This window comes from Pimephales promelas, chromosome 12 (genome assembly GCF_988280905.1).
Source record: "Pimephales promelas chromosome 12, fPimPro1.hap1.1, whole genome shotgun sequence".
Classification (NCBI taxonomy): domain Eukaryota; kingdom Metazoa; phylum Chordata; class Actinopteri; order Cypriniformes; family Leuciscidae; genus Pimephales; species Pimephales promelas.
The window spans coordinates 33,120,267-33,144,997 of NC_142780.1; the positions used below are offsets into that span (position 1 = coordinate 33,120,267).

The 24,731-nt window shown below is 35.7% G+C and overlaps 2 protein-coding genes across 8 annotated transcripts in view; both read right to left on the reverse strand.

Moving 5' to 3' along the window:
* kif13a (kinesin family member 13A) overlaps positions 1–19,295 on the reverse strand; it is a 67,275-nt gene extending 47,980 nt beyond the window's left edge. For 3 of the 7 annotated variants that reach the window (XM_089118033.1, XM_089118030.1, XM_089118026.1), the window contains exons 1-2: positions 18,809–19,293; positions 18,500–18,590 (exon numbers count right to left, since the gene is read on the reverse strand). In XM_089118033.1, the coding sequence (XP_088974159.1) occupies positions 18,500–18,590; positions 18,809–18,863 (146 nt within the window). In that variant the 5' untranslated portion in view covers positions 18,864–19,293. Of the gene's footprint in view, positions 1–18,499; positions 18,591–18,808 lie in introns of all 7 variants that reach the window. The other 4 variants (XM_089118027.1, XM_089118028.1, XM_089118029.1 and 1 more) reach the window with 3 other exon arrangements.
* A 2,901-nt stretch (positions 19,296–22,196) lies between these two features.
* Positions 22,197–23,910, reverse strand: LOC120471204 (E3 ubiquitin-protein ligase NHLRC1-like). The gene has a single exon (XM_039660970.2). The coding sequence runs from the start codon at positions 23,409–23,411 to the stop codon at positions 22,206–22,208; it is 1,206 nt and encodes a 401-aa protein (XP_039516904.2). The 5' UTR covers positions 23,412–23,910; the 3' UTR covers positions 22,197–22,205.
* Positions 23,911–24,731: the final 821 nt, after the last annotated feature.

Consider the following 24,731-nt stretch of genomic DNA (forward strand, 5'->3'; position numbering starts at 1 on the left):
TTCTTTGTTCAAAACAACAACAAAAAAGAAAGAAAAATTAAGGAATAAATTCTCTATTAAAACTGGCAGGTACCCTGAACTTTTCCCAGCACATTCCACGTTTTGTGTCACTGACCTCATTTATAGGTCATTTCTTTCCCCTTCAAACCTCGTTAATGACTTGATTAATGGAGGTCTTTACTGTCTCCTTGCATTTACGCTCGTGTTCATTGAGTTGTTCGCCGGTATTTCCTGAATGATGAGCGTGAATGGACTCATAATACACAGAGATTTAGGCCTGAATGTCGCAGTAGATCTGCTGTGCAAACTTTAGTAAAGCTCAGGGACTTTACAGCTGAGGTCAGGTAAGGGTCACGTCTCACAAAACCTCTCTCTCTCTTAAATGCAATGACAACAAGGATAAAATGTATGTGACTGTCCATGCACCTTTCCAAAAAAAGAGTGGTCTCCACAAAATCTCCAAAACCTCATCATTGCAATGCATTATGGAATTGCCGTCTCCCGACGTGGATTCATGCAGTAATGCATTGAGTTTGGAAAAAAAAAGTCTTTTTAGAGCACATCTACAAATCTACATAAGCAGTTCACTAGGTTTTGGAACAGATCTCTAGTATTACCAGCACACGAGACTAAAATACTCCTCCGTTCACCACAAATGTTTTCCCAAGCATCTTTAAGTAGAACTAAAGAAAAAAATCTCTCAAATGACTTTCCCATACACACTCGATTTGATTTCTAAAAATAAAAACCTGTGTTTCCATGATGGTGTTTGGTATTTGTGTGAATGACACGGTGCATCTTCTATATATTAGTATATAGAAGTGATGAACTTTGATTCATCATGTGACTGTTTTTATCATCTGTTTTTTTAAGGTAGTCGTCAGTATATTATAAAGGAAAAAAAATTGATTCAGTACTTTGGTTTTTCAGTTCATAAAACTCAACATGTTGCTACTTATACGGTAACTTTCTGGCAACCACAGCAGCAATTTTTTTTTTACTGTAAATTTCTTCTTATTTTACAGTGTGATAAATGTTACATGTATAAACTTAAATGAATAGAAGTACATCTTACAGACTCTTTACTCTGCCAATTGAGCCAAAATATCACTGAATGTTTCTAGATGTTACGCGAGGACTCTGGAAAGTACCTCTCTGATAATGTTTTATTGCACAAGCTGATAAGAGTTCAAGTATGTATCAGCTTCAGCAGGATTGGTCTGGTCTACACACTCCTCTGTGCTGATGAACATACCTGAGCTGTGTGTCATTACACTTCAGCCACGGGCACTGCCCACGCTGGCACTCGTTCAGCCAGATGACCATCTCCTGCTCAATGGATTGGTACTACTACTAGTGATCTCAGATTACCCTCTCTAGTAATCCAGCACTCGGCACACTGAAGCCTGTCGTCCTGCCAAGTAGTGTTGCACTGTGACACGGCCAGTGTTGTGCAAGTTACTTCCAAACTGTAATACATTAGGTATTACTTGTTACTGTTATTTAAAAGTAATTCATTACCTTACAATATTACTGTCTCAGAATTGTAATGCGTTACATTACTCATGTATTACTTTTGAGTTACTTTCACCAAAATAACTAAGTAGAACTTAACTTTTGGGCTGTAACGATATGCAATATGAAACCGAAATCGCGATTCGCCACACGACTCAGATCCACGAACCTACAGAATCGCGACACACCTCTTCCAACTCCAGCGTTATTCTCCTTACCGTCCAGATCCAATGCTGCCTTATCTTTAAATCAGGCTATTAGTATTATTTGAAGTTAACATTATAAAATACGTAGACCTACACCACAAAACTAGTTGAGGATAAATTATTTAAAATTGGGGAAGTCCAGCATTATGGACATGACATTTGCAGTCAAAACTTGAAATAAAAATTCTCAGAAAATACATGTATTGAAACGTATATAGGCTACTTCCTTAAAGGACCTCAGAGATTAGACAAATATCAGTCTATGTTTTATTTTTAATATTAGGGAAAAGACACACATTCATGCGTGACAAATAAAATATATTTTTTGTAATTCTGTTAATTACACTGCGCAAATCGGATGAGGAAGGGTTGGCTCTCCAGTCTCCATAGAACTTAAAATATTCATTTTATTTCAGTTTTCGTGTTCGCATTTATGAGGAAAAAACAATGTTACAGACGCGACCGCTCTGAACTGGCACTAAAAGACTGCTTTAAAACTTTCACATAGTCTGTTGCCTTTAAGAAGTAAAAGCAGACAATACACTGTAATACAACTGTAATACAAGCCTCACTGAACATGTAACGAGTAAAATATTACTGAAAATTGATTAGTAATGCCTTACACTACTGCGTTACAGCAAAAAGTAATATGTTACTGTAATGTATTACTTTTGTAATGCGTTACTCCCAACACTGTGACACGGCACTACGCAAACCTCAAAATACATGCATTGCCAGAGTTTTTATTTTCAAAAGTTAGTTAGTAATGCAAAAATGCAAATTTCACTGTATATACAGCAGGTATACAGTGTGTGTGTGTGTGTGTGTTCATACTTAGTATACTGCAAATCCATTAACATATTTACTGACATATTGTTTAACGCTTACTGATGTGGAGTACTTCTTTATTGCACAATCCACATTTCTTAATATTAAGCCTAAGATGTGTTTTAATATCACTATTAGTAAGGATAGTATGATCTCTGTATAATTTCAGACTTTAAATGCAAGATATTTACAGTGTACTTAAAGTATACATGCAATAGTTGTATACTTTAGAGGTGGTGATGGCGCAGTGGATAAGACACATGCCTTTGGTGTGAGTGACTCGGGTTCGAATTCACTGTGAGACACCAATGTGTCCCTGAGCAAGACACTTAACCCCTAGAGGCGTGCGACCTCTGACATATATAGCAATTGTAAGTCCCAAGGTATATAATTGCACGGTATATATAAAGTATGTAATGTGTAAATGTATTTGTAGTGTATTTATAATAAATGTATTTCAAATATATTTCAGTATATTTCTTTAATATAAAGTCTTTGTTCTGATTATCAAAGACAAATTATGCATCAACTAGTACAATATATTATACTAGTACAACGAGTATGATATATATATATATATATATATATATATATATATATATATATATATAGTACAATATATACTTTATTTAAATAAAGTACTAGTAAAAGCAATAATATCTTAGTGTAAACTGCAAAGAACCGCAGCAGCAACAACAGAACTCAAAATTATGTTAAAATCTAGGGCTGTCAAACGATTAATCGCATCCAAAATAAAAGTTTTTGTTTACATGATATATGGGTGCACTGTGTATAATTATTTTATATATATATATATATATATATATATATATAAATACACACACATGCTTGTATATATTTAAGAAATATTTTCATGTATATACTGTATATAGATTTATATATGATTTATATTATATATAAATATTTTATATATAAATTTTTTTTTCTTAAATATACATGCATGTGTGTATATTTATATATACAAAATAATTATACACAGTGCACCCACATATATCATGTAAACACAAACTTTTATTTTGGATGCGATTAATCATTTGACAGCCCTATTAAAATCACAAACACAAGAACTACATTACATCAATAAAGTAATTATGGCAAATAAACACATACAGATTAAATACGAGTTAGCACTTTCTGTGCCACTGCTAATCTGTTTTTTATAAGCAGAGCCATTGTGCCTCCAGCCCCTCATTAGAGTGCATGACCGACGTCCAGACACTGAATATGGGCCACTAACTAGTGTAACATCCAGCCGCTAGCGGACAGAACCAGTGGAGCTCTGAACACAACCACCTCACCCGAACGCTATTTCAATGAATCAAATTGAAATTTAAACTCTATTTAAATCAAATCAATTCTAGGAATCATGCACTGCAAATAATACATACAAAAATAATATGATACTGATCTCACCATACAATATTCTCAAGATACTTTAAACAAATGCAAAATAAAGATGCTAATTTTAATTGTTACTTCTAAGACATGATAAACAGAAAGTACGGTTCATAAAAATAATTAGTAATAAAGAACTTGTTAATAATCATGATCTCAATCTGTTCGAGACATGATCAGATCTGGTAAAACATACTTTCTGTCAAGGATAGCATACATTTTGAAAAATATTGAAATACTGTACTTTTTAAATAAGTATTATCACTTAATTAAAAAAAATATAAAATGCATGTTTAATGGCAGAGTGCACAATTACATTATTTTGAACATCAGACATTTGGCATTAGTCAAAGACCCAACAAATTGCATTATCATATTATACTCAGCAGCAATAAGCAAAATGCATGTGCATGTTTTTACACATTTATAGTCAGTGAGTGAGGAAAACATTACCCGAGACAACACACATGACGAACTTGAAGGACCAGGTGATTCTACAGACTTGATTTTGTGGGAAAATTTGCAGAAAGGATTCAAATGTTTAATGCTTAAAGTCTGCATGCGCTAGAGCTTACTGAACACACAGATGTAGTGTGCACCCGCTTCCCACTGAGCTGTAACAGGGAAAAGCATGTAACCGTTTGTAGCATTTGTCACAATGTGCCTTAAAGCATGTGCACACTGACACAGAAATGCCACATATGATCACAATCCTCCCTAGCACTAGAGCTCATAGGTTGAAAATATCCTGATATGAGTCACTGTATGTGGTACATAGATGCCAAAAGCATATTTATTACAGTGCAACCGGAAAGTATTCACAGCCCTTCACTTTTTCCACATTTTGTTTTGTTACAGCCTTATTCCAAAATGGATTAAATTCATTATTTTACTCAAAATTCTACAAACAATACCCACTTAACCCCTAGTTGCTCCAGAGGCGTGCGACCTCTGACATATATAGCAATCGTAAGTCGCTTTGGATAAAAGCGTCAGCTAAATGAATAAATGTAAATGTACACTGTAAAAAATAACCGTGATTTTAACGGTAAAATACTGTAAACAGTACTGTTACTGTTACAGTGCAAAACTGTTAATTGGTAAACAGAAAGTTTTTGTACTATATACGATAAATAACTGTGATATAATTTTACAGTAAAATACCGTTAAATTTACAGTTTTTGAAAGTGAAAAAAGAACAAATCATTGTATAATTTACAGTGAAAAACCGTAAATTGACATTCCCACAATTCCCTGTGTGACACTTCACATTTTATGTATTTTTCTTGAAATAACTATGGTTCCTCATAGTTTTGTTGTTGTTTTTTTTCTAATCAGTTATGTACATTAGGGTTTTATGTTACATTTAATGTTGTTAAATTAATGTTTATTAATTCCATGTTACTTTAAATAAGTATTCACTTGTGATGAGCTGTGATTGCTCATGTAACTCTCTTCACTGCTGTGATGATTGTTGCTTATCAGTGTATTACAATGGTTTAAAACAGATATCAATACGTCAATAAGTTGGTAAATCAACATTTTATCAGAAAATAAAATCCGGTTTATTACTGTCAATTTTAAGTTAAGTCTGTAAAACCATTAACGTTCCTACCGTATTTTTAACGGTAATGTTCTGGCAACCACAGCTGCCGTTTTTTTACCGTAAAATTTACGGTTTATTTTTTACAGTGTAAATATGCTCGGTTACACTTTATTTTACAGTATGAGCACTTATTTACTAAGAAAGAACTGGGTAATATAAGGTAACATGGGTGACGGTTAGGTTTAGGGGTTCGGGGTTAGTAACTAGTAATAAGTAAATGGGGTACAGGACTGTAAAATAAAGTGCTACCCCGTTCACAATGACAGTATGAAGCTAAACAAGGTAAGATGTTTAGAGACTTCACATCCCGAACACAAAGAGAAGCCTGTTGAGGTTAAGAAGCTGGAGTATTGCATTAATTACAATGTTTTTCTCAGGTTTTTATGTGGGTGGATGTAGGTGGGGTGCTTGAAAAGTGTAGTTTAGCTACTGACTTCACAATCAAAACCAGAATCTTAAAACTCCTTCCAATTCCTACCCCTGACTCAACCACTTGTGCAACCAAACACTGACACTGACAGAATAATGAATCTGCTTTAGACTCGCAGCAGATGCTGAAGCTGCAGGAAATCAAGTGTCACTGCTGCACAGAATCACTGCAGGAATTCAAACGTTTGGAATGTTCCGAAATAGAATCTCTTGCAGTCACGATTGACACTTTGGAAATGGACCAAAAAATTAAAAATGTTGTATCATCACATTTTTGTTGCTCTCCAGCACTGACTTTTGAAGATTTCAGAGATTAAGGTTGTTTAGTGAGAGACTTCATGCAAACCAAAGCAATGCTGGTATGGAAACCATTAGGAAATCGCATATTTCACACTCCATTTTTAACCATCAGAACATAATAGTGGAGGACATGACAAGCCACATCAGGAAGGAAGCAACTTGCCCTTCCCATAGAGCAATCAGTCTCACAGCTCAAACAAAGGCTAAGCATCCAACCCAACACGTGAAGCTCATGTCTAAATCCACAGCACATTCAATACATACATTGAGTATAAGAGTATGCTTCATTTAGTGAGTTAGAAAGCTTATGGTATGCACGCTTGTGTTCACTAATAATGCGATCCAAGAAGAGACCTGGTGGAGGAATCAGATTCTCCAAATCGTCATGCTTTAAATGAATTAGAGATCGAGTCAGATGGGACAGTGGAAGAACTGAGATGTTTTAATAACCCCCCAAAAACATAATGAGGGCGTCTCTGGTATTGGAATATCGTCGTTCCAGACTGTTGTTGGTCACTGAGCAACAGATCAACACATCAACATTTAAAAAAAAACATAAGAATCACTAGCTTAGTGAGTCAAAGTTCCTAAGAGACGATTAAGCTCTCACAAAACCTGGCGCTCGGCCTACTCTCTACATAGGCACCTTTTGAGACAACATGCTAACTGAAATGCAAAACACTCAAAATAAAAACATACAAACTACACTGAGTTAGAAGAACTTAATAATTAGTAGCATAAACAAAAACAAAAAGTTCTTTTAACTCATTATAGAAAAATCTAAACGTCAAACCACATTAAACCCTTAAAGGACTTTCCCTTAAAAAAAACACATAAAATAACACTTAACCACACAGTAAAAAAATAAAAAATGAAGTAACCTGGTTTCCTTACAATTTTAAGTTCATTAAAATGGAAAAATTGAGTTAATACAATCAAGTTTCTTCAGAATATTGTTATCTGAACTACATAAATTATTTAAGTTGAAAAAATGTGATTACAAATCATGAAAATATTTTTTTACAGTGCAAGAAATTTTATTAAATTACTGCAACTTATGTTAAAAAATTGTTTTAATTAAATTAATGAATTGTAACTTTTGCATTCATTTTTTTGAGTGCAAATGGGCTCTAATTCTGTGGTACATAAAACTCAAGTCAACTGATTTCAATCGAATTGTTAAGATTGGTTAATAATAATAAGCCTTAGAGTTTGACTAAAAGATGGTTTTTCTTCAGTGAGAATAAACCTTAACCCCAACATTGAAGAAACGCAAACCTCTCTGTAAGTAAACTCCTACATGGATGAAAGCAGCAACATCAACGCACTACATCAGCAGGAACTTATATGAAGTTCATAAACCTGTTAAATGTGGTTCAGTTCCCTCCCAAAAGCATTCAACACTGACATCTTTACTGCAGTGACCACTCCTTCCTGACCCGTCTTCTCTGACAGACACCATACACACTCGTGCTGGGAAAATCTGCTGCTGAATTCACCGGAAGCATTAGAAATGTCTGAATGGGAAATGTCTCTTGAAGTTGAAATGTGTTTTTGGAAAGAAATGGTCATTTTGACCTCGCTCCCTTCAACAATGATCATCAGTCATCTTACAATTAGTGTCAACTTTGAAACTGAAGTTCACCAAGCTAAAAGTTATGCTTCAATTAAGACAAAACAAGCTGCTTAAAAAAGGTATTTTGCTTATAGGTATGCATCAATATGAAAATTTTGGCAGATACGATAACTCAATATTTTAAAGCCATAACCGATATATTGGCCGATAAACCTAATTCTAAATTTATTTTGAGAGCCTGATTACAAAGTCTCACTATTAAAAGCCATGTCCCAAGCACACAATCATAATAAACTCATTATAATTTTATGCAGCCAACACTCTCAGAAAAAAAGGTACAAAAGCTGTCACTGGGGCTGTACCTTTTCAAAAGGTTACCCAACGGCTGCATATTGGTACCTTAGTGGTACATATTAGTACCTATGTATATATTAGCACCTACAATGTACATATTAGTACCTAAAAGTACATATTAGCACCTAAAATGTACATATTAGGACCTAAAATGGACATATATCTCCTGAAATTGACATATTAGCACCTGAAATGGACATATTAGTACCTAAAATTTACATATTAGCACCTAAAATGTACATATTAGCACCTAAAATGTACATATTAGCTCCTGAAATGGACATATTATCACCTAAAATGTACTTAGCACCTAAAATGTACATGTTAGTACCTAAAATTTACATATTAGCAACTAAAATGCACATATTAGCACCTAAAATGTACATATTAGGACCTAAAATGTACATATCAGCACCTAAAATGTACATATTAACACTTAAAATGTACATATTAGTACCTAAAATGGACAAAAGTTTACCTTTTGAAAAGGTACAGCCCCAGTGACAGCTTTTGTAGCTTTTTTTCTGAGAGTAAATATAACAATAAATTGATAATAAAGTGATTTTGATCATATTTCAAGCAATTCAAAACCATCATGTTGAACAGTGCGCATCTGAAGTGTCTCAGCTGAAGGAAATAATCCATTATTTATCGCCCAAATGTTCTTATTCTTACATAAAAAAAATTATCATATCAGACGATACCGTTTGGAAACTAAAACCCATGGTACATACATAGATAGGTTTATTCTTTATTAATTTGACATTTTTAAAGTATAGCTTTTTTTTTGTCATTCATAATGATAATTTCAAGTGTTTTCTTATTATAAATATTTGGCAAAATTGGCACAAAATAATTATGTCATTAATGTTTCTCTAGAAATTTAAGTTTTCTCAAAGCAAAAACGTTTTGTTTTGTTTTTTTCTAGAAATGAATGTTTTCTTCCATTAAAAAAATAAAAATATTTGGCACAGAATTTTACACCGTTGAAATTAAGATTTTTAAAAAAAAATAAAATCTTTGCCACAAAAATAATGAGGCTGAATTAAACAAACATAAATCAGCCCTAAATGCAACCGATAGGACACTGATTTACTAAACTGAACAACATAAGAAGTGAGAACAGTGATGTGAAAGAAAGTGCTGTGGCGTAATACACTGTTTCAAACAGCAGTGATGCGGCACTTCATTAATTATACTCAATGGCAAAACTTGCTGCTGCAATGGTTTCTGAGATTATTTAATGAGACTCTCCAACACTGTAGTCATCTAAACAGCCTGGCATCTGTGCCACCGTTTAACTTATCTGCATGGAATTACCCACAATTCTCCATCACCGCTGCCCTTTCCAGACAGTTAATCAGTTTAAGCATCCAGCAGTGAAGCAGAGTTTCTGTAACGCTCGACTAGAGGAGTGGGAAAGCGCAGTCTAATAAATCAGCCGTGAAACACTAAAGAGGGACATTACTGTCGGCTCTGTCAATAGTATCTGTGCTGTGGTGCAGCGGAGGGATTTACAAACATCCCGAAAGCTCTTCTGGGTCAAGATGTGTATCTGTGTTTTCTATAAACACTGCCGCACCTCCTGCACAAAGGACGGGACGGGACCCCTCTAGGGAGTGCAATTGTTTTATCGGTGCAATGCAATTTTCCTCCACAGGAGTGGACGGATAGATTCAGAAAACATCGGCCACATTCACACCGCAGCTACACACACACACACACACTATACTGTTCATAAGGTCCGGGTCACTCACCAAGGCTTTGTTTTTGTTTTTTTAAAGGTGCTATATGAGACTTTTCTTCTAAAATGAATGTTTTTTTTATTGCCTGCGTGTGAAGGGGTTGTAATCACACGTTACAATGATCCACTTGTCGGGTTTCCAATTTCTAAAAAGATTTATATTTCAAATCGATGGTGTTCTTTTTAAAACTTCCACAAAAATATGAAGCAGCACAACTGTTTTAAACATTGATAATAATCAGAAATATTTCTTGAGCATCAAATCATCATATTAGAGTGATTTCTGAAGGATCATGTGACACTGAAGACTAGAGTAATGATGCTGAAAATACAGCTTTGAGTCACAGGAATAAGTTACAATTTAAAACATATTCACATTGAAAACAGTTATTTCACATTGTAATAATATTTCACAGTATTATTGTTTTTACTGTATTTCTTGCTAAAATAATTATTACATATTGTACTGTATTCATATTCACATTCACATGAAACGAGACTTTAGTGGATTCACTTCTAAACTCTGGAGTGTGTGTACGTGGCTGGTGAGGCTGAACGGAAATGCTGGTTATTCACACACAATACACTGTGAAAACACGCAGAGACAAAAGAGGCATTCCAGAGGATGACCACTGACGCCTGCACTGTCATTTCAAGAGAAATGAACACACACGGATGAGTTTAGTTCACTTTTAAAAAAAAAACTTTTGCTGATAATTTACTCACCCCCATGTCATCCAAGATGTCCACGTCATTCTTTCTTCAGTCGAAAAGAAATGAAGGTTTTTGATGAAAACATTCCAGGATTTTTCTCCATGTAATGGACTTCAATGGGAACCAAACAGTTCAAGGTCCAAAAGAGAGTTTCAGTGCAAACTACAAACTGTTCAAAGGGCTTTAAACGATTCCAGACGATGAATAAGGGTCTTATCTAGCGAAACGATCGCTCATTTAATAAAAAAAAAAGTTTAAGTTTTATAAGCTCAAATGCTCGCCTTGCTTTGTTCTGTGATGCGCGTTTGTGACTCTCCTGTTCGAACTCATTCATCAAAATGAACAAATCTTTTTCCGAGTCAATTCCTTCATTTCGTTCTTTGAATCAACCAAATGACATGAAAAAAGATTGTTTGATTTTGATGAACGAGTTCGAACAGGAGAGTCACGAACGCGCATCACAGAACAGAGCAAGGTTGTTTTTGAAAAAAAATTTTTTTTAAATGAGCGATCGTTTCGCTAAATAAAACCCTTATTCATCATCTTGAATCATTTAAAGCCCTTTTAACAGTTTGTAGTTTGCACTGAAACTGTCTTTTGGACCTTGAACTGTTTGGTTCCCATTGAAGTCCATTATATGGAAAAAAATCCTGGAATGTTTTCATGAAAAACCTTAATTTCTTTTCGACTGAAGAAAGAATGACATGGACACCTTGGATGACATGGGGGTGAGTAAATTATCAGCAAAAGTTTTTTTTTTAAAGTGAACTACTCCTTTAAATGATAAGCACACTGTTTTTTGAACTGTGTTTGACACCTTTGAATCATGAATCTGAAGTAGAGACTTCAGAAATGACCAGCAGCTTGTTATGTTTAATAAAACAGACAACAGCAATATAATAAAAGCCAACATTCAAGAATTCTTTCACCAAGTGTTATTTTACTATTATTTAGCTTTTATTCATATTTTGCATTAGCTTTTATTTTTATATTTATATTGTAATCTTGGTTCATTTTAAGTATGTTTTGATTTTAGTTATTATTAGTTTAATTACATTTAATAGAATATTTACTAAATGTTTCAGTTTCAGTTTAGTTGCAGTTAGTAATTTAATCTAATATTATGTTATATTTTATAACATAACTAAATAACCCTGCTTCTGTCTAACTGACCATTTTCAATACCAATATTTTCTTAATTTATGTATTTTTAAAATGTTTATTTTATATTATACACACTTTGAATAACTGCCAATTAAACATTTTATACACAAACCAGGTGTTTGAAAATATCATATATGAAAATTATTACACATCATTGATACACGCAAACATGCTTTGCCCATTTTTCCCATCATCCTCTGCAGTACTCAGATACCGTCAGCCTTTCTTTGGGCAAAGGAAACCACTTGACATGTAATTGAATGCCAGAGAGAAGATAAAATAATTATCAGGTTACAAGTTTAAGGAGCAATTATGAGATGAAGACACACTCTCACTTGTCAGCTCATCAACATCCCACTAAACTAAGCAGAGACGGCATACAGGAAGTAGATGTGGAAACCCGAGAGGGAAAACTGGACCACTTCCTCATCGGCAGCCAAACCCAATGTATCAAAACTGAATTATATTTCAATGGTTTTATGCTCTTAGAAGCCAATAAATCGCCGCACAAAACACATTGTGGTCAAAACAGACCTTGTTTATCCTCACTGCAAGTCAAATCACATTTATTCCTATAATGCTGAATACAATACAGATTGTTTCAAAGCAGCTTCACAGAATAAAGTAGGAAAATAACCATCAATTTAATAATGAAACATTGGATTTCAGCTAAAAAGCAGCACTACAGAAGACAATCGTGTCATTATTGATTGATTATTACAGTATAAATGTTGTAAAGTTTTGATGATGTTATTATGCAGCTCAATACAAGTTTTGTTCTCATCTGACAGTCTCAGTGCTGGCTAACCGATAATATTACTGAATATTAGTTGTGTTTTAAACCCCAAGCGAACCGGTATTTTTACAAAAATGCTGGATTGTTTTAACCCAATTTTGGGTCAATATGGACAACCCCAAACGTTGGGTTAAAAATGTCATTAAAAAATGGAACCCAATGGCTGGGCTTGTCCATATTTGACCCAAAGTTGGGATGAACAACCCAGCATTTTTTAGAGTGTTAAATAGCCTGGGTCATTTTTTATTTGAGTTTTGAGGATGTGACACTCATGCAACTGAACAGCACTTTGACGTCAGCTTTAAAAAGTGTTTTCTTCTCCCTTTTTTGCTATCCTATCAATACAAGATTATATACTGTAGTTTGTAGTACTTGATTATTTGCATTTATCATTGTTTGTTCCCTGCTGCTCGTGACCTGCAACCCATTTTAAGTCACATCCCACTTAGAGATGCTCATAATTAACTGGTTAACCATTAACCAACATTTTATTTATCAAAATTATTCTGTTTTTCTCCGTTCAAGCGCATGTGACGAGACGTGGGAATCTAAATCTGGGGAAACCAAATGAACATGCCTAATCCCACTATTTGAGAACCACTGCATTCCTCAAAGCACTTACGCATCAAAGTCAATCAATTTTACAAATAAACTGAAATTTAAAGATCAAGTGGGATTTCTGCACCACTTAGGGCACCAAATGAAAATGTAATCTGTTTGTGTAAAAATATCACCTTGTCAACTCTGAAAAGACAAACACACCAATGAAATCTTACTACAGTAGATCTCCCAGATAGCAAGATCTGTCTACTAAAAGAGCACTGTGCGGTATTCCCAAGATTTCCAACACGACACCCTCAGGTGTTGTTCCTTTTCTCTCTGTCATCATCTCTCCTTTCACAGATTCATATTTCAAACTTCAAGCAGCTCAAAGAATGGAAACTTGACTCCAAAAAAATGGCCTTAAGTCACGTCGCGGTCCAATTATGAAACGAGCTCAATGCAAACGTACCGTGAGAGCTTAAAAGAAGACATAAGACTATTAATCCTGGTGAGACTCATTCGAACTAAAAAGAAGTTCACGACAAATCTTGCTTGTTTTGTTGTATTCTAGGATTGGATTTTAAGCATTAAAGGAGTAGTTCACTTTTTAAGAAAAACTTTTGCTGATAATTTACTCGCCCCATGTTATCCAAGACGTCCATGTCTTTATTTCTTCAGTCGAAAAGAAATGAAGGTTTTTGATGAAAACATTCCAGGATTTTCTCCATATAATGGACTTCAATGGGAACCAAACAGTTTATGGTCCAAATGAGAGTTTCAGTTCAGCTTCAAAGGGCTTTAAACGACACCAGACGACAGTGTTGTAGTACTCGAGACTCGGACTCGTCTCGGACTCGGTCTCGAGACCATATTTTAATGGTCTTGGTCTTGTCATGGACTCGTCTGCATTTGGACTCGGAATTGACTCGTACTCGAAAATTTTTTTTTTTTAGGACTCGGACTTATTCCCGAGTCCACTCGAGTTCAATTCAAAATATTTTTCATGATTATTAATGTATGTTAATAAAATATTTCTTTAAATTGATTGACACGCCCAGTGATTGGTGATTTTCTAGTGCGCAACTGCGCATGACAAATTGTAATAAAATTACTTTATACATCACCTACTATGTGGCCTTTTTACCCTAAACTGATCATATTTTTTAAACTCTAAGTAAATTCAGTAAAAAAAAAAAAAAGGATTTCTCTAAGTAAATAAAAGTAAATTAGGTAATCAACCCTCACTGGTCTCGGTCTCGACTCGGACTCGACCGTCTCTGGTCTCGGACTCGACTCGGACTCGACTCTCTATGGACTCGGTCTTGACTCGGACTCGATTGAGGTGGTCTCAACTACAACACAGCCAGACGACGAATAAGGGTCTTATCTAGCGAAACGATCACTCATTTAATAAATAAATAACAAAGTTTAAGTTTTATAAGCTCAAATCCTCACCTTGCTCTTTTCTGTGATGCACGTTCGTGAATAAACCAAATGACTCGTTCATTTTGAAACTCTCATTTGGACCTTGAACCGTTTGGTTCCCATTGAAGTTCATAAAATGGAGAAAAATCCTGGAATGTTTTCATCAAAAACCTTCATTTCTTTTCGACTGAAGAAAGAAAGACGTGGACATCTTGGATGTCATGGGGGTGAGTAAATCATCAGCAAATTGTTTTCTAAAAGTGAACTACTCCTTTAAATGCACTGAAGAGACATCATCTTTAAACGTAAAGACAAAACTGCTCTAAACTAGAAGGTATTACAGCAAATTCAGCCCACACAACACTTCACTTAACAACTCACAAGGTCTAATCGGCTTTCTAGAGCTCTGCCCTGGAGGTTTTCTTGGTGCTGCTGACATATAAACCATAAAATCTGACATGCATCAACTCTGAACAGGTGCCCTTACAGCCGCAGGGGAACGTCTGGGGCTTTTAAACTGACGTGATCACAGTCTGAGTCTGGGAGGTATAACGTTCCTGCTGCCTTTCAGAAAAGCTTTGTTACTGCACTTAAATGGAAGAAAAAAATGCGAGAAATGTACAGTAAGTACAGTACAGAGAACTATGGAAGCTTATTTCCATAATTGCAGGTAATTGCAGCTTTTTATCTGACAATTCGGACTTTCTTTCTTGCAATTCTGTTTTCCCCACAAATTTTGGAAAAAAAGTCTCGGGTTCGGTGTTGTTACATGTGAACTTTGACATTCAATTTGCAAAACTCAAAATGTTAAATGCAAGGGATTTGCATAATTGCTTTGAATCGTTCCTTATCAGATAGCACTAAATTTGTGCTAAGTATGAGTTAATGACAGCAGTGCACCTAACGCTTGACTACAAATAGCAAATCTGCTGATAAATGGGCTAGACCAGCTCAAACATGTATATTTGAGTTAATCGCTGCATGAATAAGGCCAAGAATAACTGGACTGACTAATACTTTCATTGCATGGAAAAATGGGAGTAAAATAAATGGATGATGACAGAATTTGTCTTGTATTTATATTTTGTCACAACTCGAAATAACATCACTTTCGTTTTGTCTTGTTTTAAACTGCGTGAAATTGAACGTAATGATCCTCAGCGTTTGCTCCGGCTATTATTTCCAGCTTAGAAGTTGAGTAAGCTTCATCAAGGCCCTGATTGTTTTCCATTTCACATCCTGAGTGTAAGACGAGATGATGCTTACCTGTTCTTTCTCTAGCGCACTCGCCTGACTGTGTGACTGTACTGATGCATGCTGGACTGCAGCGCTGCCTGTTCACACACTTCTGGCTATATTAAACCGTCTGTTATTGTTCTTGCAGATTCTCTAACCTTGAGGCAATGTGAACTGAGAAGACTATTGAACCCAGTTCAGGAGATCATGAGATCCAATAGCTTGTGATCCACAGATAGGGTGCCCTTGAAATAATGCAACGGCCAATCGCTTTCTGTAGGAACTGAAAACTTGACTAAATGCGCAATTACAATAAAATAAGTGTTTCAGTATTGTTTACGCAACTAAGTGTGACTAAAATTCGGCTATAAGATTCAATAACCAGGCAATCTGCTTTTCTTTCATATTTTTCTATGCAAATTTTGAAAAAAAGAAACAAACAAACAAAAAAGCTTGACTCAAAAGTAGTAAAATCTGTTTTTCAGAGCTGAGAGTACTGCATTCATATTGCTATAGTTGAATATATCAAATCAGAAAAAATCTTTCATAAACAATCTAACAATCTACGAACTATTAGTATTAAATAGGATTTAATTATATGTATAAGCGTTTCCATTCAGCTTAGATTTAATGTGGGAATGATACAGTAACAACCAACATTTATCATGGATTTAGTATGTCACAAGTCTGTAGGTGTTAAAAGGAAACTAACTACCACTTCAGTGAAACATTTCAAACATATTACACTAAACATCTTAACGCAGTTCACCAACCGATCATATTCTCATTCACCACTTGAATAATGTAGAATAAACCACAAGACTCAGAACAAAGCAAATGATTTAAAGTTGTGGCCAACTCTGTTCTTACTCAAGAGAGAGACAGCGAAAATGGGACATGCTCAAGGCTAGAATGACTGGTTATATACATCCACAGACTTATACTTTTATGCTATTTGGATTCATTTAAGTTTTTTCTAAGGATATAAGACCAAACCTGAATCCTTGAGACTGCCGTGAGACACTCGTCTGCCATTACAAATCATATGAAACAACATTTGTCCCTGATATTGGCTGATAATTAATGATTGACTGATTTACCAATATACAGAAGTGCTGCTCTCCTTTCCATAAGCTGTAAACTTTACCAGCGGGCTAGTGTTTGGAAAACAATAGAAACATTTCTTATGACACTAATTAGTGGTCGACCGATATATCGGCCAACATTTGGCATTTTTAAAATATCGGCATCGGCCGATAAGTTTTTCTGATTGGCCGATGTGTTGGAAGCGGGACTTTTATTTTAACGGCGCTGCAGACTTTTATTTTGATTGAGACGCGATCAAAACATTTTAAATCCTTTATTTCAAAATATGCTGTGCTATATCCAGTTGCCCACTGTGTCATATGCATGCCGTTTTCACTGTGAGCTGTATGTTAAATTAGCGTTACCTAGTCAAAAGTTAGTCAAAAAAGTTTGTTTTTTTTTCAGTGCGCATGAAATGACCAGATTACTGAGTGCCCTGTTCCAGTGTTTACTTCCTTTTTATTCACATTTTTAAACAATGACTTTATTCGTGAAAAATTTTTTAATGGGATTGCAGATTCAAGAGGTTGCCATCTAAAGTATAGGGCCTAAGCATGTTTATTTTAAATATTTTTTAAATATAAGTTTATTAAATGTATCTAATTTATTTATTTATTAAATATAGATTTAAATATATATATATATATATATATATATATATATAGGGCTGTCAAACAATTAATCGTGATTAATCGCATCCAAAATAAAAGTTTGTCTTTACATAATGTATGTGGGTGCACTGTGTATACTTATTTTATATATATAAATACACACACATGCTTGTATATATTTAAGAAATATTTTCATGTATATCCTGTATATAGATGTATATATAATTTATATTATATATAAATATCAATATTTTATAAATAAATAATATTTTTTTAAATATTTTTTAATATTTTTTTATAGTATATATATATATATATACTGTATATATACATATAAATATCGGCTTTATAATTGGCCACTGGCCACCCTGCTCTCTCAGATATCGACCATCAAAAAAACATATCGGTCGACCACTACCACTAATATTTAAAATATCATATTATTCTTCCAATCCTGTTCTATATGTATCAGTAATGGCAGTAGCCACTGAAAAGCTACTGTTCAGGGCAGGCACAAATGCAATGGCATGATGTGAAGACATCTACTGTACGGCATCTCAAACTTCAGTACTGCTGAACATGAGGCCTGTCCAGGAATTTCACAGCAGCGCAGAAGTTTCCCCAGCACAGGCCACCACCGCGAGCACGCCCAGAACGGGCCCTGCACTCACTTCTGCTGCTCTCACATGAACACAAATGCAGAATACGTAAACGGATTTAAATCATCCTCTCTGTGTGCATGCATTTGAGCACTCGGGCCATTAAACTCTCCCTGGCAGAAAAGAGACCCTTCCCTGATAAAATCTCACCAAAAACGAATGCAGCCAAAATGTTAATGGGGTGGGGAGGTGGGGGTCAAACTGACAGCTTTCACCTATAATGAGGAGAAACATGGCTCAAACATGTCACAATGAATAAAAGTGCATGACCATGAAATGATTTGACTGTACCTGTTTTCTCCTTTTGTATTGGAGGGCGGTGGGTGCAGAATAGTCTGGTTTTCCTCCATCTCAACCACACATTTTGTGTTGAGCTCAATCTCTGCAAGCCAAAAGTTGTTAAAACTTGCCTTAAAGTTCTTATACGTGGGATATTCGTGTTAAATACTACAAAAAAACGAGTGAAATGTCTATAACACATTTAAATACAGAATTCACAACAACCTCACCTGAACTGTAACGTTATAGCAACTTGTTCCATCTGAAACTGATTTAATCTTTAAACATTAACGCTCAGTTCTACTTTAAAATGTCTCTTACCTCTCCGGTTCATTGGTCGAACTCGAACCGCCACTTTTACCTTCGTATCAGACATTTTTGCACAATTTTAAAGGCTTTAAAGCGGAGGAGAAAGCCGCTAGCTGCTCTGTACAGCTAGCCGAATAATAACATGCAACTCCCCGCAAAGTCTCCCACAGAAACGTCTGAGGTGCTTGTATCCTGGTGAAATACTCCAACAGTGCATACCCGAGCTGAAAAAGCAGTCGAGATTAATCCAGATGAGACGGTGTGGTTGTGTTGTATTCGGGTTAAATGTGTGTGGTTATAAGGATCCTCCGCCGCGGGCAGAGCAGCTCCTCTCAGCCAGCCAGCAGCATCCAGACCGCCATCTTCCGCTGACTGACCCCAAAAACACACACAAATGTGCAGTGTGCATGAATATGCATGAAAGAAACGGCATGGACTTAGTTTAAAAACACCGATGAACCACAACGACCTGATGCAGTTCCTATAGAGCGACAAAAAAATCGGGAAGAGGAGGAGAAAGAGACAATCTTGGTAGGCTAACGCTTTATTTGGTTACACTTTAGGCTATTTTATTGTGTCCCGTGCAATTATGCATAGTAATGAGTAATATTAATTAACTGCGTGTAATTAACTAGGGATTAGGGTTTGGTTTAGTTTATGCATAATTTACTGCTACTATGGTAGTGTTAGCCTACTTTTTATTTTAATGTGTCCTTGTTACACGTTACATGTATTTACTATAGTAACAGCCTACATTAGACATATGCAACTAACCCTAAACTGAACTCTATAGTAAGTACATGTAATAAATTATTATACGTTTTATTACACTGTAACAGGGACACATTAAAATAAAGTATAACCATAAACTTATGCTTATCACTCATCATACTTGTTTCTTCTGTAATTTAGGCTAATCCTTTTATTTGTTTATCTTGATTTTTCTTCACCCTTTCAAAAAAAAAGTAATGTTAATGCAGAAACATAACAAAAATATTATTTGATATGACTGAATGACCAGATCACAGGAATGAATGTAATTAATGGTCAGATAAAAGGTATATATTACGTTTTACACTGTACTATGATCCTTATATAAAATATCTAGCAAATTACATTTTTTGAGAGAATATTTGAACCTTTTGTTATATTTTATAGCCTACTTCATTTTTCACTTCTCATTTTATGCAGCTAAAACGCAAACACTTAGCGATACTAATGCACAGTTTATGTCATGACAGTAAAGCACATTAATCTGATTTCCTGAAAGTGCTGGTTGTTTTCAGTGAGATGTGAGTTTCGGTATAAGTGCTTTATAACGGCGTACAACCCCAGTCTGGTCGGATCAAGGGAAATGGAGCAGAGTACTAGATTATGGTATTCATTCCCTTAGGGTTGTTTCAATCTCTGTGGATTTAAAATTAAAAATTTACTAAATTGAATGCATGCCATTTTAAATAAGTTTAAACTTAGTGTAATAGCTACACAGGGCGTACTCACATAAAAATATTCAATGTTGCACTGTAACCAATTGTGAAGAGTCATAATTTGTGCCAATGACTGCCAAATTGGTTCCCAACTTTTTCTCCCATTTTAGGTTTCAGGACCACCATGAAAATTTTTTTTATAATTTGTGCATTATGAGGGAAAAATCAAAGCATATGCTATATGCATTTCAGCTACGTCAGTTGACAATTTGGTTATTATAAATGCATTGAATAATTAATGCCAACTCATATATGGGAACCAGTGCATGAATTTCTTCAGCAAAGAATATCAGGTTATGATAAACATGCAAATTATTTAATTTAGAAGGTGATTATGCATTTGATGATTTCAGATGCATAATCTAGTTGTGTATGCATGATGATTTAGCATACACTTAATTATCCAAAACGACTTACAGTATACTTATAAAGAGGAAATCAAGGACAATCTCACTGGAGCAAGCTTGAATTAAGTGCATCAATCAATATCAGCCCGTTCTTATCCCAAGGCGTGACGTTTTTGCCAATGCGTATCCAATGCACATGCCACCCTTTAGCGTCAATATGAGACGCAGATATATATGGGCCAGAAGGCGCCTCCTAGTGGTCAAACCCTACCCCAGACCTAAACCTAATAACCGAAGCATGTTATACTATTGACGCTAAAGGGTGCCATGTGCGTTGGATGTATACTCATTGGCAAAAGCGTCAGTATATGACGCCTTGGGATGAGAATGCGTTGTCAATCCATACAATATGCACAAGCATTGCATTTTGTACACTGACTAGCACATCCTCATGCATGTATATTTTGTTACAAGTCAAATTCCCTGCAAGTACAACTTACTTGACCAATAAACAGGAACTCTGTGTGGCTTGAAACTTTCCATTTATTACATTTGAGCTTTACACGCCATGCCAAAATGACCATATACACTCTCAGAAAAAAAGGCACAAAAGCCGTCACTGGGGCTTGTACCTTTTCAAAAGGGAAAACATTTGTCCATTTTAGGTGCTAATATGTACATTTTAGGTACTAATATGGACATTTAGGTGCTAATATGGACATTTTAGGTGCTAATTTGTACATTTTATGTGCTAATGTGTACATAGGTGCTAATATGGACATTGTAGGTGCTAATATGTACATTTTAGGTGCTAATATGGACATTTAGGTGCTAATATGGACATTTTAGGTGCTAATATGGGCATTTAGGTGCTAATATGTACATTTTAGGTACTAATATGTACATTTTAGGTGCTAATACATTTAGGTGCTAATATGTACATTTTAGGTGCTAAATGTACATAGGTGCTAATATGGACATTTAGGTGCTAATAGTAATTTTAGGTGCTAATATGGACATTTCAGGTGCTAATAATTACATTTTAGGTGCTAATATGTACCATTAAGGTACCAATATGCACCCTTTGTAGGTACTTTTGAAAAGGTACAGCCCCAGTGACAACTTTTGTACCTTTTTTCCTGAGAGTGTACGCATCAACTCACAAATCCCATAAACACAACTTAATCCACCTAAACAACATACATGGATTCTAATGTGAAACACACTAGCTGTGTATATTTAACACAGTCTCATCCCAAAAAGTCATATAACTGACGTCTTGGGACGTTTTTTGACCATACGTCAATATACGCCTTTTTAGGGCCCCCTTAAACGTCGGTAGATGGCGATCCCGGGCCGTCATACAACTGACGCTTTACCTTTAACGTCAGTTAGGTGACGGGTTAGGTTTAGGGTTAAGTTTAGGTCTGGGGTAGAGTTAGGATCCCATAACCTCATCTACCGACGTTTAAGGGGGCCCTAAAAAGGCGAATATTGACGTATGGTCAAAAGACGTCCCAAAATGTCAGTTATATGACGTCTTGGGATGAGACCGGGTTGGTATATTTACACCTCTCATTTCTCACAATACAAGTCATCTTTGTCCGCAGCGTAGAACTTGACTGCATGATCTCCAGCGTCCAGAACCACAAGCACATTCATTGTAGTCGTGGCCAATCCCACTGGACGCAGCAGTCCGTTCACTAGTGGAGTCAGTGCAGGTGTTTTCTGCGGCTTTCCCAAACTCCAGACCATCCCATTCTGTGAATCCCCTACAATCACATCTCCATTTATATCAAAAACCACTGAAGATATAGACAAACTCAGAGAGTTCTTCAAGTTAAGAGCGAAACTGTCCACCAGCGTCAAAGGAACAAAGTCACCATTGAATATTCTCAAACACGAAGCCGTGAATCCGGCCTGAAAACGTTCCACAACTGTGATGTTTCCCGATGCTTTGCAAGAAGCTACCGAACGCGGACATCTAAGTTCTTTGAAAACCACTCTGTTAACTAGGACTACCCCACGAGGCAAGTCTAATACGATTTGGCTAAGTGTTCCCAACTCAGCGTCGGTCACAAAAACACGACCACGGGCGTCCACATCAACACCCCATGGCAGCCTAAAAGAGTCTCGGATGGCTGCCACCGGACGGCCTTTGGAAGTGAAGACTTTGACTGATTGGTCACCAGCGTCTGTGACCAAAACATGTCCACATTTGGTGAGCGCAACATCAAGTGGGTGACATAAATCAGACGGGTTGTGTCCATAACGTCCGAAGCCATCCAAACGAGTTCCTTGAGCATCAAAAACAGAAACTCTTTTCTCACCATCGTGCACCAAAACAATCTGCCCGGATGTCTCAGAAACAACAATCCCAGAAGGGTTGACAATCGTTCCCCATCCTCCAAAAGCTGACCGGAGATGCAGCGTCCCAGATCCCAAGCTTTCAGTCCATCCAATGACTCGATCATACAGCCGGGGACGAGCTTCTGACAGCAGAAGCTCCTGGAGGTCGGTGAGCGCATAGCATTCAGAGGTGCTGCCCATATCCCACTGTTTCCTACAGAAAGGACACTCCAGCTTCTGGTTTTCAGGGTTGGAAAGTGCACAGATGCATTTGAGACACAGCACGTGGCCACAGGGAAGATTTCGGGGCGTGTGGTCTCGTTTCTGAATGGAGCACTTCTCAAAACACACTTTGCACTCCAGCAGGTTTGCTCGAATCTCTGCTAGGATGTCTTCCGCTCTCATGTGTGGTTGGACGGCTGTCTCGGACATGCTGAGGATAATGGGATTTATATAAACACTGGCCTAATTACTGGCAGGAAGAATAGAAGGATGAGAGAGGGTTTTACGACAGTAGCCAGCCATGGATAAACACGATCACGTGACTATATAAACATGAGCTGAGCGTCTGTACTGCCCCCGAGTGGTGAGAAGGAAAACTGCCAGGATATATATATACTTGCTGGGACAATTGTACTTTTTAAAATTATTTAACAGCAATTAAAATCGTTATTATTACCGATTCTCATTACAAGGCGTAACTGGCAATGCATGGTCCTAAAATAGGCTTCATTCATGAAATATATTCCTGACAGGTTTTGCGAGGTTCAGCCTGTCTGAAACAGAGCTCAACACGTGTGTGTCTTTGCTGTCTATTTTTGTCCGTCGTGTACACCGTCTGAAACCTGAAGCCATTAGTTAATAGAGTTGGTTAAATGAGCTCACCGTCCACCAATGCAGATCACAGCTCAAGCCGGATCATTTTCCTGCATCAAAAACAGTCATACAGTGTGTGAAGCGCATCAGTTATTTCCACCAAAGTGCATAAACTCTCTGCGAATCAGCAATGATTCGATTATTTCAATTATTTTAAAATATTACTATATATATATATATATATATATATATATATATATATATATATATATATATATATATATATATATATATATATATATATATATTAGGGCCGTGAAATGAGTATTTCATAATATATGGGTTTTCATAATATGTGTGTATAATTATTTTGTATGTATAAATACACACATGCATGTATATTTGCATGGATATACTTTTATATTTATACAAAATTAATATTATACATAAATATAAATATTTGATATATATTTATAACACATTTTTTAAAAAATATATACATGCACATGTATAAACTTTTATTTTGGATGCGATTAATCGTTTCACAGCCCTAATATATAAATATATATATAAAAACAGCCAGTCAGATATGACATTTGGTATACAGTTGTTTGGATTGCATATGTGTGTGTGTGTGTGTATATATATATATATATATATATATATATATATATATATATATATATATATATATATAAATAGACAGACAGACAGACAGACAGACAGACAGACAGACAGACAGACAGACAGACAGACAGACAGACAGACAGACAGATAGATAGATAGATAGATAGATAGATAGATAGATAGATAGATAGATAGATAGATAGATAGATAGATAGATAGATGTATATACACACACACATACGCAATCCAAACAACTGTATACTAAATGTCATATCTGACTGGCTGCGCTCAGAGTAAACAAATTACTTC